The 18,348-nt window shown below is 35.4% G+C and overlaps 2 protein-coding genes across 3 annotated transcripts in view; both read left to right on the top strand.

The window, feature by feature from the left end:
• The window catches only part of tlcd3bb (TLC domain containing 3Bb), a 538,378-nt gene that overhangs the window by 56,497 nt on the left and 463,533 nt on the right, over nt 1-18,348 (top strand). The window lies entirely within an intron of this gene.
• Nucleotides 1-18,348, top strand: part of si:dkey-32n7.7 — a 50,892-nt gene that overhangs the window by 7,901 nt on the left and 24,643 nt on the right. The window contains exons 2-15 of one of the 2 annotated variants that reach the window (XM_087275643.1): nt 1,815-1,925; nt 2,016-2,082; nt 5,007-5,030; nt 6,065-6,233; nt 6,315-6,580; nt 9,460-9,620; nt 10,871-11,102; nt 12,315-12,439; nt 13,091-13,369; nt 16,134-16,229; nt 16,345-16,477; nt 17,439-17,560; nt 17,652-17,933; nt 18,178-18,273. In XM_087275643.1, coding sequence (XP_087131769.1) covers nt 2,043-2,082; nt 5,007-5,030; nt 6,065-6,233; nt 6,315-6,580; nt 9,460-9,620; nt 10,871-11,102; nt 12,315-12,439; nt 13,091-13,369; nt 16,134-16,229; nt 16,345-16,477; nt 17,439-17,560; nt 17,652-17,933; nt 18,178-18,273 — 2,025 coding nt within the window. In that variant the 5' untranslated portion in view covers nt 1,815-1,925; nt 2,016-2,042. Of the gene's footprint in view, nt 1-1,768; nt 1,926-2,015; nt 2,083-5,006; nt 5,031-6,064; nt 6,234-6,314; nt 6,581-9,459; nt 9,621-10,870; nt 11,103-12,314; nt 12,440-13,090; nt 13,370-16,133; nt 16,230-16,344; nt 16,478-17,438; nt 17,561-17,651; nt 17,934-18,177; nt 18,274-18,348 lie in introns of those variants that run through there. The other variant, XM_087275644.1, reaches the window with a different exon arrangement.

The raw sequence follows: 18,348 nt of genomic DNA, 5'->3' as shown, positions 1-18,348 counted from the left end.
ACGTTGCGTTTCTGTGGGACGAGCAGACAGTGACTAAACCACAGACAGTTATTGCTGTCCTGTTCGTGACAGGACATGTTCTGCCAACAACTTTTTTGCCTTTCAAATTGTGGTTACACTGCTGAAGTGATGTTTTGGTTTTATAGGTTGGAAAAATATCTCTTTAGGTATCAATAGGTTGCTCTGTTTTGCTTTCTTTTTAAATTAAGAAGTGGTCTGCTGAAGGGAAGGTGTCTGATTTCCATAAATTTGCATTAATTAGTAAAGCAACACTTTATTATAACATTTTATTTTTTCCAGCAAATCGTCACCTTGGAATTATAAGGTTCTATCTGCGTTCCGAGTGATTTTGAGATCTTGAGCTTTAAGGTTTTCGCATTCCATATAGCAAACAGTGTGTGTGTAACATTTGTTTTTTAAATAAAAAGTCTTAAAATGTAAATATCTTATAAAAAAACATCCCATAATGAAAAAAAGTTGTTATTTAATAAGAACATGTCAGTAACTCAATTTTGACAAAAATGTCAGATACAACCTTACAATTCTAAGGTGACGAAATGTAAATGCATGAGGTTCATTCTAGTGTGGCGATCTCTGATAAAGAGACTGAAGCTGAAAGAAAATTAATGAATGAATATCTCTTATTAATGTATTAATACAAGGCCAAAACTGAAAAACTATGTCATCATTAACTCGCCCTTTAATTTTTTAAACCTGTTCCCAAACACAAAAGAAGATATTAAAAAAAAATTGTTGAAACGGGTAACCATTCACTTCCATAGTGTTTGTTTTCCTACCATGCAAGTCCATGGTTTCAGCTTTCCTCAAAGTAGTTTCTTTTAGTTTGACAAGAAAAAAATTATATCCATAATAAACATATTTGAGCCAACTATCTCTTTAATAAGCAGTGTTAAAACAATTATTTAAATTTTAACAATTGCAAAAGTTTCCATATTTTAAAATGTAATAATCAATGTTGTAATTTACATTAAAATGAAAAGTAAAAGTAGTAAAATCATGTAAAATCATGATAACATGTACAGTTGAAGTCAGAATTATTAGCACCCCTTTTTATTTTCTCCCAATTTCTGTTTAACGGAGAGATTTTTTCATTACGTTTCAAACATAATAATTTTAATAACTCATCTGATTTATTTTATCTTTGCCATGATGACAGTAAGTAATATTTGACTAGATATTTTTCAAGACACTTCTATACAGCTTAAAGTGACATTTAAGGGCTTAAATATGTTAATTATGTTAACTAGGCAGGTTAGGGTAATTAGGCAAGATATTGTATAACGATGGTTTGTTCTGTAGACTATCGAAAAAAATATAGCTTAAAGGGGCTAATAATATTGACTTTAAAATGGTGTTTAAAAAATTTAAAACTGCTTTTATTCTAGCCGAAATAAAACAAATAAGACTTTCTCCAGAAGAAAAAATATTATCAGACATACTGTGAAAATGTCCTTGCTCTGTTAAACAGCATTTGGGAAATATTTAAAAAAGAAAAAAAAAATCAAAGGGGGTGAATAATTCTGACTTCAACTGTATATAAAGCGTATTGCTATCATATTAAGCTTATATATAATTACATCAGCTTTTTTGCATTTCTCCCAGCCTTTTTCCATCCAGGAACCTTAGAATATTTGCTTAATATATTCTGCAAAACTTTCTGAGTATTCTGAGCTCAGGTACACAGAGAACTCTTCCTCTTGTATTGCCATATCTTTGCATACTTCCATGCATATTCAATGTGATGCAAATATCTGCCTGTGATGTATGTGTAATCTGTGATATATGCATTCCAGTGTATTTGGCATATATGCAGAGACGTCTTTAGGTGACAGAGAACAGAAGTGAGATTCGTGAACACTGCAGGGTATGCCATGTTTTCTTGGGAATTGATTTGATTTCTTTTGGTGCGTATGAAAACAGTGTTCCATATGTATTGTTCTGCATTGTATATATTTGTTTGTGCTTGCGTAGTTATGTATTTAATGTCTTCTCAGCTGTGCACTGAATCTGCTTTCGTTAAAATGGAAAGTCTGAAGTCTCTGATGATCATATTTCTCATCAGTAAGTGCTTCTATATATTTGTATGTATATACAGTATGATGCATAATGTTGATGTAGATGAATATTTATTTATTTTAATGTGTGTGTTAGTTTGGTTTTAATTCTAATTTCTATGAATATTAAATTCATATTTCCACCTTTTTGTTTTCTCAGTTTAAGTTTACAGTCTGCTTTTTAGATGGGTTGTAGGTTTATTATGTTAAATCTATTTAAATATAAATTCTTAAATATTACCACAATTCCCCTTTCTTATAGCTTAATGTATACAGTTAAAGTCAGAATTATTAGCTCCTCCTTTGATTTAGATTTTTTTTATATTTCCCAAATTATGTTTTTAGAGGGCAAGGAAATTTTCACAGTATGTCTGATAATATTTTTTCCTCTGGAGAAAGTCTTATTTGTTTTATTTCGGCTTGAATAAAAGTTTTTAATTTTTTAAACACCATTAAGATCAATATTATTAGCCTCTTTAAGCTGTATTTTTTCAATAGTCTACAGAACAAACCATCGTTATACAATAACTTGCCTAATTACCCTAACCTGCCTAGTTAACATAATTAAGTTAAGCCTTTAAATGTCACTTTAAGCTGTATAGAAGTGTCTTGAAAAATATCTAATCAAATATTATTTACTGTCATCATCGCAAAGATAAAATTAATCAGTTATTATAGATGAGTTATAAAAACTATTATGTTTATAAAGGTGTTGAAGAAATTGGGGAAAAAATAAACAGGGGGCGAATAATTCTGACTTCAACTGTATTTCTATTTTATTTTCCCTCAATTTATAAATTCAAGTTAATTTGTTTTTTTTTAACTCATGTTTTTCATTCAGTTGCATTAGTTTACCTTTCAGTTCATGTAGTAATTTCTGTCTGCCTCACCTTTTAACATGAGCTTAGTGACGTGTACTCCATGAGAACAAGATGTTTTATACTTGTTTTACTTAAATACTTGTTTTTTAATTAATCTTCAATGATGAAATATATTAATGGAAAATATTTTAAATATATATTTCCCAAATGATGTTTAACAGTGCAAGGAAGTTTTCACAGTATTTCCTAAAGTATTTTTTCTTCTGGTGAAAGATTATTTGTTTTATTTCAGCTATAATAAAAGTTTTGAATTTGTTTAAAATCCTTTTTAAAGTCAATATTATTAGCCCCCTTAAGCTATATTTTTTTGAAGTTCTACAGAAGAAACAACCCCTATGCTATAATTTGCATAATTACTCTAACTAACCTAGTTAAGCCTTTAAATGTCACTTTAAGCTGTATAGAAGTGTCTTGAAAAATATCTAGTCAAATATTATTTACTCATTATGGCAAAGATAAAATAAATCAGTTATTTGAAATGAGTTATCAAAACTATTATGATTAGAAATTTATTCGTTATACAGAAATTAGGGGAAAAAGTAAACAGGGGGGCTAATAATTCTGACTTCAACTGTATTTCTATTTTATTTTCCCTCAATTTATAAATTCAAGTTAATTTGTTTTTATTTTAGCTCATTTTTTTTTCATTGAGTTGCATTAGTTTACCTTTTAGTTCATGTAATTTCTGTCGGCCTCACCTTTTAACATACACTTACTTAGTGACGCGCACTCCATGAGAACAAGATGTTTTATACTTGTTTTACTTTACTTTTATACTTGTTTTTTAATTAATCTTCAATGATAAAATATATGAATGGAAAATATAAAAAATATATATATTTCCCAAATGATGTTTAACAGTGCAAGGAAATTTTCACAGTATTTCCTAAAATATTTTTTCTTCTGGTGAAAGATTATTTGTTTCTTTCGGCTATAATAAAAGTTTAAAATCATTTTAAAGTCAATATTATTAGCCCCCTTAAGCTTACTTTTTTTTAAGGTTTACAGAAGAAACAACCCCTAAGCTATAATTTGCATAATTACTCTTATTAACCTAGTTAAGCCTTTAATTGTCACTTCAAGCTGTATAGAAGTGTCTTGAAAAATGTCTAGTCAAATATTATTTACTGTCATCATGGCAAAGATAAAATAAATCAGTTGTTAGAAATGAGTTATCAAAACTATTATGAATAGAAATTTGTTCGTTAGAAATTAGGAAAAAAAAGCCAGGGGGGCTAATAATTCTGACTTCAACTGTATTTCTATTTTATTTTCCCTCAATTTATAAATTCAAGTTCATTTGTTTTTATTTTAGCTCATGTTTTTCATTCAGTTGCATTACCTTTTAGTTCATGTAGTAATATCTGTCGACCTCACCTTTTAACATACGCTTAGTGACGCGCACTCCATGAGAACAAGATGTTTTATACTTGTTTTACTTTACTTTAATACTTGTTTTTTTTTTTTAAATAATCCTCAATGATGAAATAAATGACTATAAAATAGAATAAATCTATTTCCCAAAAGATGTTTAACAGTGCAAGGAATTTTTAAGCTGTATAGAAGTGTCTTGAAGAATATCTAGTCAAATATTATTTACTGCCATCATGACAAAGATAAAATAAATCAGTTATTAGAAAATTCAGTTATTAGAAATTAGTTCTAATTAATTCTTCTTTACATTTAACATAAATTGGGGATGAAAGTACAAACATACATAGATAAATAAATAAATAAATAAATAAATAAATAAATAAATAAAGCGGTGTTTAAGCCTAAATATATAGAGATGTACAGTGTTTGTTATTTGTTTATGATAGAAAGCTATGTAGTCAATGTTAATATTGATGTCATGTTTCATTCTATTCAACACAAATCTTCTTGATAGTGAGGAGCCCCAAGTATGTCAGATATCATGAAGGCAGCATTATTTGTGGCAGATGATGTTTTTTATTTATACACTAGCTGCGATTGTTATATAACACACTAATAACACACTCGAAATGTTATTTGACTTCATAACAACTTTCACTCTGTTATTGCTTTCTAGGTGGCATGGGAAAAGCAGTAACAGGTAATACTATGATTAGTGATATCGTTCACCCAAAATGAATATTATGTTATAAGTTACTCGCCTTCATGCTGTTCCAATCCACTGAGACCTTTGTTCATCTTCAAAACACAAATGAAGGTATTTCAGGTGAAATCCGAGAGCTCTCTCATCCTCCATAGACAGAAACGCTCTTAAAACCAAGTCCGGAAAAAGGAACCAAATACATTCCATGAGACTTGAGCTCCAAGAATACTTTTGTGCACCGAAACAAATGGTTGACATCAGGTTGTTAGGGTGCGTCTTTACTAGATGGGTGTGATTTGCAAACGACAGTAGGATGCAATAATGAACTAACATCTAAGTTATGTTGATCCTGGAATGTCATTTTTGTTCGAAAATGTAATCCATACCTAATCTCTACCCCTAAACTTGTTCCTAACGGTAAATTATTACCAAAATTATAGCTGGAAAACAATTATGTAGAAGTACACAACCCAGCCTCACGAGGAAATGTAACTACTTTTAGTTTTGTCAGTTTAGTGGCTAATTCATACAAGTTCAGTCAATTTTAGCACGCGACGTGTCTGAGGAGAGATGCGGTGGGGAGGGGTGAGAAGGGTGTGCGACGATGCCTATTTGAGGACCGGGAGGGAGACGCGAGATTACCGGGAGATCATCACTCGTTTGCGGGCATCCGGAGACTCGCGAAACTTCCCGCCCTACTCATAATTCTCTCTTCATATAGCCGTAAGCTTATTACATATCCATAAAACACTGTGATTTAACCACGCTTGGATCGGATCGCTTTCTCACTGTAATCGAACCGCTCCAGGGTTCGTTTCAATCGAGCCGACCACCTCACTCAGGCGATCTCGGAGCGATTACTTTGGTGTGGAACAGAGCGCGATTGCCCTGTTCACATATGCCAAACGAACCGCGCTAACTGGGCAAACGAGATACGTTCCTAAACAAAAGTGTAGGTGTGAAAGCACCCTATAAGTTTAAAAATCTGTCAAATTTCACAAATTATTTACATTTCTGGCTATTCTCCACAGCACAGAGTTGTGGAGTTTCTCCACTAAACTCTCCAGGTGGGAATGTGTCTGCTGGTAATGTTACCTGGCCTTGGCAAGCCGATCTGTACTATTTTGGGTATCGCCTTTGTGGAGGATCCCTCATCAGCCACGAGTGGGTGCTCACTGCAGCTCACTGCGTTTACTACATGTAAGAACACAAAATAGCATGTGGTTTAATGTGAGTTATCATTAAAGCAAGCGCACTGAAGGTTTTTGCTTTCTCATCCAGACCTAAAAGTTACATCACTGTCTATCTGGGTAGAAACAGCCAAAACGCTTCGGACTCCAACGCAAATAGGGTTACCCTGAGTGCCCAGTCTATCATTATACATCCAGACTTTGACTCCCTTCAGTTCACCAATGACATCGCCTTGCTGAGACTTGCTAAACCAGTGAACTTCACCAGCTCCATCAGCCCCATCTGCCTGGCTGCTAATGACAGCGTCTTTCACAACGGCACCACCTGCTGGGCCACTGGGTGGAGCTATAATCAAGGTAATGATCATCAGTTTCACTACATGTACTATAGGGAACAAAACAAATGCCAAAAGTATTTGTTGAATAGCACTTTTGGATGGTTAAACTAAAAAAAAATTATGAATTGAATTAGTAAGTGCTTGAATTTGAATGACTTAAATTGCCAGGGTTTTTATTTTTAGGTCCTAAAAGTAACAGGCAGCATGATAGCTCAGTGGTTAACACTGTTGCCTCACAGCAAGAAGGTTACTGGTTCGAGCTGGGCCAGTTGGCATTTTTGTGTGGAGTTTGCATGTTCTCCCCGTGTTAGTGTGGGTTTCCTCCAGGTGCTCCGGTTTCCCCCACAGTCCAAACACCTGTGCTATAGGTGAATTAGATTAACAAAATTGACCGTAGTGTATAAGTGTGTGTGTGTGTGTGTGTGTGTGTGTGTGTGTGTGTGTGTGTGTGTGTGTGTGTGAGAATTAAAGGTTGCGGCTGGAAGGACATCTGCTGCGTAAAACATATGCTGGAATTGTTGTCGGTTCATTCCGCCATGGTGACCTCTGATAAATCAGAATAAGCCGAAGGAAAATGAATGAATAAATGATTAAGTAAGCTGTGAACTAAAAGTATTTCACACACATTTTCATACCTAAATTCAATACTTCATATGCACGTTCCAGAATTCCCTTCCAAAATACTCAGTTCTGTTCAAAAATACAATGTATAATAGCCAAAAGGCAATTTTCCGTTCATTTTATTTCTTGAGGCTCAAACCAGCGACCTTCTTGCTGTGAGGTGACAGCACTACCTACTGCGCCACTGTCACTATTATACATCATATTTTTTTTAAAACAGAACCTAATTTGAAGTAAACTCTGGATGTATTGAATTCAAGTATGAAAATGTGTGTGATTTTTGATATTGTCACATCTTAAATAACTACACTCACCAGCCACTTTATTAGGTACACCTATCCAACTGTTCGTTAACGCAAAAGTTCAAATCGAGCATCAGAATGGGGAAGAAAGTGGATTTAAGTGACTTTGAACGTGGCATGGTTGTTGGTGCCAAACGGGCTGGACTGAGTATTTCAGAAACTGCTGATCTGCTGGGATTTTCACGCTCAACCATCTCAAGGGTTCACAGAGAATGATGTGAAAAAGAGAAAATATTCAGTAAGCTGCAGTTCTGTGGGCACAAATGCCTTGTTGAAGTGAGAATTTAGAGGAGAATGGCCAGACTGGTTCCAGCTGATAGAAAGGCAACAGTAACTCAAATAACCACTCATTACAACCGAGATCTGCATAGGACCATCTCTGAATACACAACACGTCCAACCTTGAGGCAGATGGGCTACAGCAGCAGAAGACCACACCGGGTGCCACTCCTGTCAGCCAAGAACAGGAAACTGAGGCTACATTTCACACAGGCTCACCAAAACTGGACAATAGAAGATTGAAGAAACGTTGCCTGCTCTGATGAGTCTCCATTTCTGCTGCTACATTTGGATGGTCGGGTCAGAATTTGTTGTCAACAACATGAAAGCATGGATCTATCCTGCCTTGTATCAGCGGTTCAGGCTGCTGGTGGTGGTGTAATGGTGTGGGGGATATTTTCTTGACACACTTTGGGCCCATTAGTACCAATTGAGCATCGTGTCAACACCACAGCCTACCTGAGTATTGTTGCTGACCATGCTTGTCCCTTTATGAGTTTGCCCATTTTCTGATGGCTACTTCCAGCAGGATAACGCACCATGTCATAAAGCGCAAATCATTTCATTCCAGTTTCTGGAACATGACAATGAGTTCACTGTACTCAAATGGCCTCTACAGTCACCAGGTCTCAATCCAATAGAGCACCTTTGGGATGTGGTGGAACGGGAGATTCACATCATAGATGTGCAGCCGACAAATCTGCAGCAACTGCGTGATGCTATCATGTCAAAATGGACCAAAATCTCTGAGGAATATTTCCAGTACCTTGTTAAATCTACGCCACGAAGGATTAAGGCAGTTCTGAAGGAAAAAGAGGGTCCAACCCTGTATCTAATAAAGTGGCCAGTGAGTGTGTTAAATTTTAGGACCTAAAAATGCAAAACCTAGCAATTCAAGTCATTAAAATGCAAGTACTTGTTCATTCAATGCATTATTTCTTCAGTTAGTGCTGTTCAACAAGCTTTTTATTTTAAAATATATTTGGCATTCATTTTGTTCCACATTACATGCAATATTGTGTTGGCAGATTACAGTTTTAGATTTTTTATTTATTTATTACATTTTACAGATGTCCCACCTTATTATGTTTTATAAACAGTGGAATTAATTGAAACTCCAGTTGATAAAATGATGTAGTGCATTAAATATTAAAGAGATAGTCCACATAAAAATAAAAATAAAATCCTATTCTGTCATCATTTACTCACCCTGTACTTGTTTCAATCTTCTGTTAAACACAAAGATGGTATTCTGAAGACACCTTCAAACCAGAAACCATTGACTTTCATAGTATCTGTTTTTCCTAGTCAATGGTTTCGGGTTTTCAGCTTTATTCTAAAGATCTTCTTTAGTGTTCAACAGAAGAAAGAACTTATAAATGTTTGGTGACTTGACGGTGAGTAAATAGTGAGCAAATCTTGATTTTTGGGTGAACTATCCTTTAAATGTGGTTGTCAAACAATGAGCTTCAAATTTCTTTCAAGTAGTTCAATTAATTCTCCCTTATACTTAGGATAATAAGGATCAAAATGTTGTAAAGTCACGTTATTGACATTTGTAAGCTCAAAAGAAGAAAAGAGTAAAAAACAGTACAAAAAAAAAAAACTGCAGTTAACACTTGACCCGTGTATTTTTTATTTTAATACTTATTTTTATCAGAATGTCTCTAAGACTTCTTATATATTTACCACTTAGATACTCCGTCTAGCTATGGAACTCTGCCAGTTGTGATGGTAAAAGTGGTGGGGAATAAGGAATGTGACTGCAGGTATCAAGACATCCAACTTTATTGGGATATAACAATCACACAGACGACCATGTGTACCAGTGGAGAGACAGGCTATGGAGCGTGTTCTGTAAGTCACAACAGTTCATGCATTGTTGAACTCTTTATTATGACTGAGCGACACATTAAAATCTTTTCAGGCATGACTGGGAAGCAATTCACTATACAGTAGATTACATCTGTATATTATAAAGAGTACATGAAAGATTACATTTAGCAGACAGTATAGCTTAAAATTTGCTGTTCATGTAACATCAGTCTTATTTTGCCACAGGTAAACTATTCATTCATTCATTTTCCTTCAACTTAGTTCCTTATTAATCAGGGGTCACCACGGTAGAATGAACCGCCAATTATTCCAGCATCCACACTCATACACTATAGCTAATTTATTTATTTATTCATTCATTCATTCATTCATTCATTTTCTTTTCGGCTTATTGCCTTTATTAATCAGGGGTCACCACAGCAGAATGAACCGCCAATTATTCCAGCATCCACACTCATACACTATAGCTAATTTATTTATTTATTCATTCATTCATTCATTCATTCATTTTCTTTTCGGCTTATTGCCTTTATTAATCAGGGGTCACCACAGCAGAATGAACCGCCAATTATTCCAGCATCCACACTCATACACTATAGCTAATTTATTCATTCATTCATTCATTTTCTTTTCGGCTTATTGCCTTTATTAATCAGGGGTCACCACAGCAGAATGAACCGCCAATTATTTCAGCATCCACACCCATACACTATAGCTAATTTATTTATTTATTCATTCATTCATTCATTCATTTTCTTTTCGGCTCAGTGACTTTATTAATCAGGGGTCACCACAGCAGAATGAACCGCCAATTATTCCAGCATTCACACTCATACACTATAGCTAATTAATTAATTAATTCATTCATTCATTCATTCATTCATTCATTCATTCTTTTTCTTTTCGGCTTAGTGTCTTTATTAATCAGGGGTCACCACAGCAGAATGAACCGCCAATTATTCCAGCATCCACACTCATACACTATAGCTAATTTAAACTGTGTTAAACAAATGCTGGAATAGTTGGCGGTTCATTCCACTGTGGCGACCCCTGATAAATAAGGCATTAGGTCAAAGGAAAATTAATGAATGACGAGGCTGAATTATATAATTAAATTAATGTATAATAAGAGACAGATGCTTATCATGGAAGCAAACAAAAACATAATCGTGTTGAAACAGAACAAACTAATAATAATTAAACAAAAGTCCACTTTATGTGATACTTTCACAGTTTTAATTGTATGTCATGTCTCCCGCTTTCTTTTTTAGGGACAATTAGGTGATCCTTTACAGTGTATGCAGGGATCTGTGTGGATCTTAGCTGGTGTTACTAATTTTGGGTTTTGCGGCACTGGAGTTGCACCTGACGTTTATTCTAAAGTATCCGAATTCCAAAGCTGGATCCTAAATAATGTTAACGGGTCAGACATCGGATTGGAAACTTTTAAATCTGACGGTGAAGACAAAGACAACAGCTTTCTGTGCAATGGAGAAGATACAGGTAAGAGCGAAAACAGCTAACAATCAATAGTAACCTAATAGTAACCTATCACAACAGAGAGCACAATTAGTCATTTTTTAAATAAATGTTCAATTTATTTAACTTTTTTTTTAAAAGATTGTAAACTTCATAGTTTAAATTGTGAATAAACACTTTTACATAATAATCATGAGCCTTAAAAAGAAAACAAATTTTGGGAAGTGTTGAAAATCAGAAATAGTTGTGTCAAAGGTGAAACAGTTTAAAATGTCTTTGACAACTTGTGGTGTAGTCCTAACAAAAAAGGTGGTGTACTATTACCCTCCACCCCAAATATTTAAAGTAGGCAAAGAAACGACGGAAGTCAGTGGTTTTTTTAATCATTAGCAATATTTATTTATCAACACAAGTAACCTGTAACTTTTAACTTCCACAGAAGAAAAAAACAAAAACTATGGAAGTCAATGGTTACACTTTTCCAGTTTTTTTTTAATTATATTTTGTGTTCAACAGAATAAAAAAAGACAAACCGATTTGAACCAAGGTTGAGTAAATGATGAACATTTTTATTTTGAGGGGTGAATTATCCAGTTAAAATAAAAAAAATATTACAACAAATTAGTTAATTTTAAAGCGGTATGCTGATGGTCTAATCTGTGGTTTGCTGATTCAATTAAGAACGAGTTGAAAACGAAGTGGCGAAAGTCTCCCGCCGTTTACATATTAAATTTATAGGGGACTGCGTAGTGTACAGTTCATGAGATAATCGCAAAAGTTTTAGGGGGGCTGAATAGAAATATAGGGACTATAAAGCGAGGCCCATGCTGTTTTATTATTTGACTTGAATGTTTCAGTGAGACATCATTGGCTTGTTGTCGTCTTTGAAAAACTCTGCTACAGTCGTCAAGGGGTGGGGAATGGAGCAAGTTAATGATGCAACAATTGCAACAATTTCAGATGAAAGTTAAAAAATTGGTATACAGTTAAAGGGGACGCGAACACACATAAATTCGGGAAGTTTAATCAGCAAAACAAGTGAGTATACTGAGGGTATATGCAATTATTGATCAACAGAAGTCGTAATACCCAAACAGCTCATGGAAAAAAGGTAGGCATATGGAGTATACGTGCGTATAGCCCCGACTACACCACTGATCACAAACTCCTTGCTATATCATATTGACTGGATTCAGTGTTAAGTCATTGTTCGTTTCAATTCTTAATATTTTGTAGTTTCAGGACTTTTTTATCCATTTGGAAATGGAGACACAGAGAACCCCTCTCAGGATCATGGACACTCCCCAGTTGTATTCCAAAAGCCCTTTGTATATTTCGGACGTGTTTATGAACAGACTTATGTAAGATCATTACTATTGTACAATCAACTGTTCAGATTGATGAAATGTGACAGAACCCTGAAATAAGCTCATATACAGTTGAAGTCAGAATTATTAGCACCCCTGTTTTTTTTTTCCCCAATTTCTGTTCTGTTCTGAGAAGATTGTTTCAGCACATTTCTAAGCATAATAGTTTTAATAACTCATTTCTAATAACTGATTTATTTTATCTTTGTCATGATGACAGTAAATAATATTTGACTAGATATTTTTCAAGACACTTCTATACAGCTTAAAGTGACATTTAAAGGCTTAACTTGGTTAATAAGGTGAACTAGGCAGGTTAGGGTTATTACGCAAGTTATTGTATAACGATGGTTTGTTCTGTACATTAACGGAAAAATAATAGCTTAAAGAGGCTAATAATTTTGTCCCAAAAATGTTTTTTAAAAAATTCATAACTGCTTTTATTCTAGCCGAAATAAAACAAATAAGACTTTCTCCAGAAGAAAAAATATTATCAGACATACTGTGAAAATTTCATTGCTCTGTTAAACATCATTTGTGAAATATTTAAAAAAGAAAATCAAAATCTAATTCTGACTTTAACTGTATATACTGTTGGTTGAAAGAATTCAAAACTCTAATATCATTGTACTACCCCTGCTTCAGGTTAATAACAACGGGTGTTTGACATTTGCCGGCCCTTTTTCAGAGCCGATACCCAATGTTATACTGTCAAAACTCAACAGAGACATTATTGCTCCGTTTTGGACAAACATGGACAACACTGTCAATGGAAGCATCTCCTATCGGCAGCTCACTAAAGGTGGACTCTTAGTAGCAGCATCAAACGACATAAACCAGTATTTTCCACATCTGAACTTCACTGCCTATTGGATCTTTATTGCTACTTGGGATAAAGTGCCGTACTTTAATGACTCACAGTCGGTAAGTTATAATTTGTGTATTGTGAGCATTAGATATGGGACATTTAATCTTATTATTTTTTGGTGTCCATATGGATGACATGGATATTTTAGGTTGGCTGAAATGAGTTACCAAGTTTGATTATCTCTCCAAAGTTGTTGGTAAATCTAGATCGAATACGCTGCCAGCCGGAATTGCGATATGTGCATCAATTATAGTAGCTTTTTTTTTTTACACTGTTTAACAATAATATTTTTACAATACTGTGACGGTTGGGTTTAGGGTTGGGGGTAGGCATTAATAAATTAAATTTATTGGGTAATTTAATAGATAACATTAATAATACTCTGTACAACTACTGTTTTTATATTACTGTGATGGTTGGGTTTAGGGTTGGGGAAATGAAAGAGGGTTGTTGCTATATCAGAAGTTAACGGAAACAATTTCTATTATTTATGAAATTTCTCCTTAATTGTGGCTGTTTCTCAATATGCGGTCTTGCGTCCTCGTGTTCTCGTGTAACGTCATCATCAGCTGTCAAAGTTCAGTTCCAATACTCAAGACCGCAAGTACGGAGGATGTGTGAAACTTCCGGGATGTGATCATGATATTGAGGACACACTGATGCAGACTTGAGCACCGAACTCGCTCTGGAAGTCCCAGAAGTCATTGGGACTGGAGGTGGGAAGCGCAGCATTTTATTTAGATTTTTTTATTAAAGTTCAGAGATATCATTTATTTACCTCAGGAGTTTCCCTAAATGAAACGGTGAAAGTAAACATTAACATGAACACCATATTAAAGGAATAAACGCATTAAGGGTGTTTGTTTGCTGAAATTCGTATTAAAATTAGCTGTAATGTTTAAATAATTTCCATTTAAAACGCGTGAAGGTCACATGACCATCAGGAAGAACGCAGCATCCCATTTCTCAAAGGACGCGTTCTCTGCCCTCGCGGTCTCCTGAGTTCGTTCTTCAGAAGACACCTGGCAAGACCGGTCTCCACAAGTCTGTTCTCTGCGGTCTTGGAATTGAGAAACAGCCTGTATTTTATTAACGTCTACCCATACCACAACCTTACACTCAACCGTCACAATATATTATTTATTATTACCCAATAAAGTGTATTTTAACGTCTACCCCTACCCTAACCCTAAACCCACCCAACACGGTACTGTAAAAATATGAATTATTGTTATACAATATCATTAATTATGCTATATTGATGTGCATATCTGCAGCTGTATCCTATCTAGACTTAACCTTGAAAGTGGCTTTAGCTGGGACTGCTTTCAAGTGCAAAATATGATTATTAGCCTACGCTGCAATGAAAAAAGTTCTTAGTCGAATTGGTCTAGAAAATAGCAACTTTCATTTTCTATCGATCTTATACACAATGTAACAGAAGAGCTTTAAAAATGCAATTTATTGGGTAATTTAGTAGATAACATTAATAATACTCGGTACAACTACTGTTTTTACATTACTGTGACAGTTGGGTTTAGGTTTGGGCTGGGGGTAGGCATTAATAAAATACAATAAATGGGAAATTTAATAAATAATATGAATAATTCTCGTTAACTTTCGAAAACCATATCCGAAAGTTGTTTCTAACCAAAATAACAATTGACAGTTGTTGTAAACTGGAAGTGAAGCCACTGCCACAGCAACAAAATGTAATATTTACCATCAATCTGTGAACTCTTTCCAGTCATTCCTGTACACTCTATTCATTTATTCATTTTCCTTGGGCTTATCCTGCCCTTCCAGCCCTAACCCATTACTGTAAAACACCCATACACTCTCACATTCACACTACGCCCAATTTATCTTATTCAGTTCACCTATACCACATGTGTTTGAACTGTGGGAAAAACCCACACCAACAGAGGGGATCATGCAAACCTTGTCTAACCTTTATGACCTTGAATCTGGTTTTGCCGTTTGCCCCTGTGTTGACCGTTGCTTGGCTGACCTCTCTAATAAACCTGCGTTTGGATCCGCACTTTACTTGTCAGTGCCCACTTCACATTGCATAGGCATTCTTTGGACTTAGGCTTCCAATTCACCTATGCATCATGCTGCCCATTTCTGTTTATATGTTGGTATTGGTGGACTCTACATTGGCGTAATGTATGTTATAGTATAAAATTAGATTTTCCCTACCCCAGTCCTAACTCTAAACCCATGCCTTACAAGAAACTCGTGGCAAAATTTGATGATGCCGTTAAATATGATGATTAAGCATTTTGATATACGAGTACACAAGGCATGTCCTCTTAAACCACTTTAATTAAGTACAACTAGGTTGTAACCAGGGCTTAATTTGTGCCGTAACAAGCTGGATCCAGCAGTTCATTTCATCGATCCCCCTCCTCACACACAACGTCCCTTCACTTTCCTCTGCGACTCCCCAACCCTCTTCACTTTTGTCCGTGACACCTCTCCCTCCTCTGGTAACCTGCTGGATCCATTGCCCTGATCTGTTCCAGGACCTCGCAATTTACAAATTAAGCACTGGTTGTAGCCATGTCTTTATACACATTTGTGTACTTGCAAACCACCAAAACCAGTGTACAGTACACACACAATTGGTCTTCAAAGTATGCACAGGTCTGATTGATCCAACCTTTCTTTAATGTGATAGTCCAGCATACAAATTACTGGTCACACGAATATGTCATGATGAGTATGGGAGGATGGCTAGAACTGTTTTCGGTTAAGCTCTGCAAAATTTACCAAAAGAGCTGTCAGTGAGTTCCGGCCATTTTATTTCTTTAACAGAGCTCATCTTTTCAAGTTATTTTGGTCTCTGGTGGCTCTCTGTCCTTTGTCATGATCAACTATGGAAACATCTCCTCAACGGATCAGTGGTTTCAGGTTAGAAAATTTGCACCCGTATCTCTGAACCTTTGCTCTATAGAACTTGTCTATATATTATTATACATCTTGTTCTTCAGAGCCTTTTGTTAATGTTTGATTTTTGTTTTCTCAGGCTGGCTACGGCACAATGAACTTGACAAATTATTTTTCAGTCCCCATTCCCACTGCAAATAAGCTGTCCAACTCCAGCAACGTCAATCTATCTGGACGCTGGGCTTTCCGTGTTGATGGTGGACCTGAAGAAGGTAATATTATAACTTTGTTACCATGGAGCGACTTATCTGAAATCAAGAAGCACATCTGATTTAATCAGAACAATTAAATTGCACATTGCAGAAAATGACCACAGATAGATTTTTGCAGAACAGCCTTAAAAAAAACACTAAGCAATTTGATATTATAGTTTACTTAAGGGTGCTTTCACACCTATAAATGGACTGTTTTGTTCTAAAACAGGGATTACAATTGTTATAATGTTTCTTTTTGCTGTCGGTGAGGTTCACTTTCACATGGCAAAGTTTCTAAACGGAAAAAAATAGTTCAAACAAGTCACATGCTAGTACACTCTCCTCACATTGGTCAAAGTTAGGTCTATTTTCCAGGATTTTGCTGAGCTATTATACATACAGCTCCCTGTCTAAGGTCCTTTTCCCCCGATCAGTCAGCCTAGATGGCCGGCCAGCTCTAAGAAGAGTCCTTGTGGTTCCAAACATCTTCCACTTATGGATGATGGAGGCCGCTGTGCTCATTGGAACTTTCAGAGCAGCAGAAATTTTTCTGTAAGCTTCCCCAGCCTTGTGCCTCGAGACAATCCTGTCTTGAAGGTCTACAGACAATTCCTTTGTCTTCATGCTTGGTTTGTGCTTAAAATGCACTGTCAACCCTGGGACCTTATATGGACAGGTGTATGCCTTTTCAAATCATGTCCAATCAACTGAATTTACCACAGTTGAACTCCAATGAAGCTGCTGAAACATCTCAAGAATGATCAGTGGAAACAGAATGGTAGCTGAAGATGGGAACTCCACAAGCCTTTAGTCCAAACATGCTCTGATTTCCTCCTCCAGCGTCATGCCCTAAATTCCCCTTTCCTAACGAGTCTCAGCTGGCCTCAATTAAGCTAAGGGGGCAAACACATCAGATTCAAAAACAAATGTCTATGCATGAAAGCACCCTAATAATATGATGTGATATTTACAATTACAGGACTCTTCTATCCACATGGAGATGAGGATATAAAGAACCCTGCAGAGGATTTTGGAAGTTCTCCTCTGATCCACCTGGCACAGCCATTTAATTACTTTGGGCTAATTTATAATCGACTATACGTAAGCAGCATTATCATATTCCCGACCTTGTAGGCTTACATTCTGTAGAATACAATATGACTGAGCTATCACTACTTTGGTTTTGCAACAGGTGAATAACAAGGGGTACTTGACTTTTAAAGAACCATTTTACCAGTACTATCCCAATCTTTTTACTGCATACTACTCAACTAGAGATATCATCGCCCCACTATGGACAGACATTGACATCACACGTAATGGAGCTATCTCTTACAGACAAGTAACAGACGGTCATGTCTTGAATCGGGCCTCAAGAGATGTAAACCAATATTTCCCCAATTTAAATTTCTCTGCCTCATGGGTTTTCATTGCTACATGGGATAAAGTACCATACTATGGATACAGACGGAGTGTAAGTAAACTACAGTGTAACATTTTTTTTTAAAATGTGTATTTAAAAATTAAAAACTGCTTTTATTCTAGCCGAAATAAAACAAATAAGACTTTCTCCAGAGGAAAAAATATTATCAGACATACTGTGAAAACTTCCTTGCTCTGTTACACATCATTTGGGAAATATTTAAAAAAAGAAAAAAAATCAAAGGGGGCTAATAATTCTGACTTCAACTGTATGTGTTAATTTAATTATCTTATAGGTGTCAACTTTTCAAATAGTTTTGGTGTCTGGAAAAAACATGTCATTTATACTCATGCATTACGGCAGTATCTCTCAAGCTCCATATCAAGTACAGGTCAGTATGCTGATTAGGTATATATTATAGTTATTACTAGTTGGATAACTGTTTAATTTGAAGTGAAATGTTCTT

This window comes from Danio rerio, chromosome 12 (genome assembly GCF_052040795.2).
Source record: "Danio rerio strain M-AB ecotype USA chromosome 12, GRCz13ab, whole genome shotgun sequence".
Classification (NCBI taxonomy): domain Eukaryota; kingdom Metazoa; phylum Chordata; class Actinopteri; order Cypriniformes; family Danionidae; genus Danio; species Danio rerio.
Note: the sequence above shows the minus strand (reverse complement) of the source record. Positions and strands in the feature narration are given on the sequence as shown.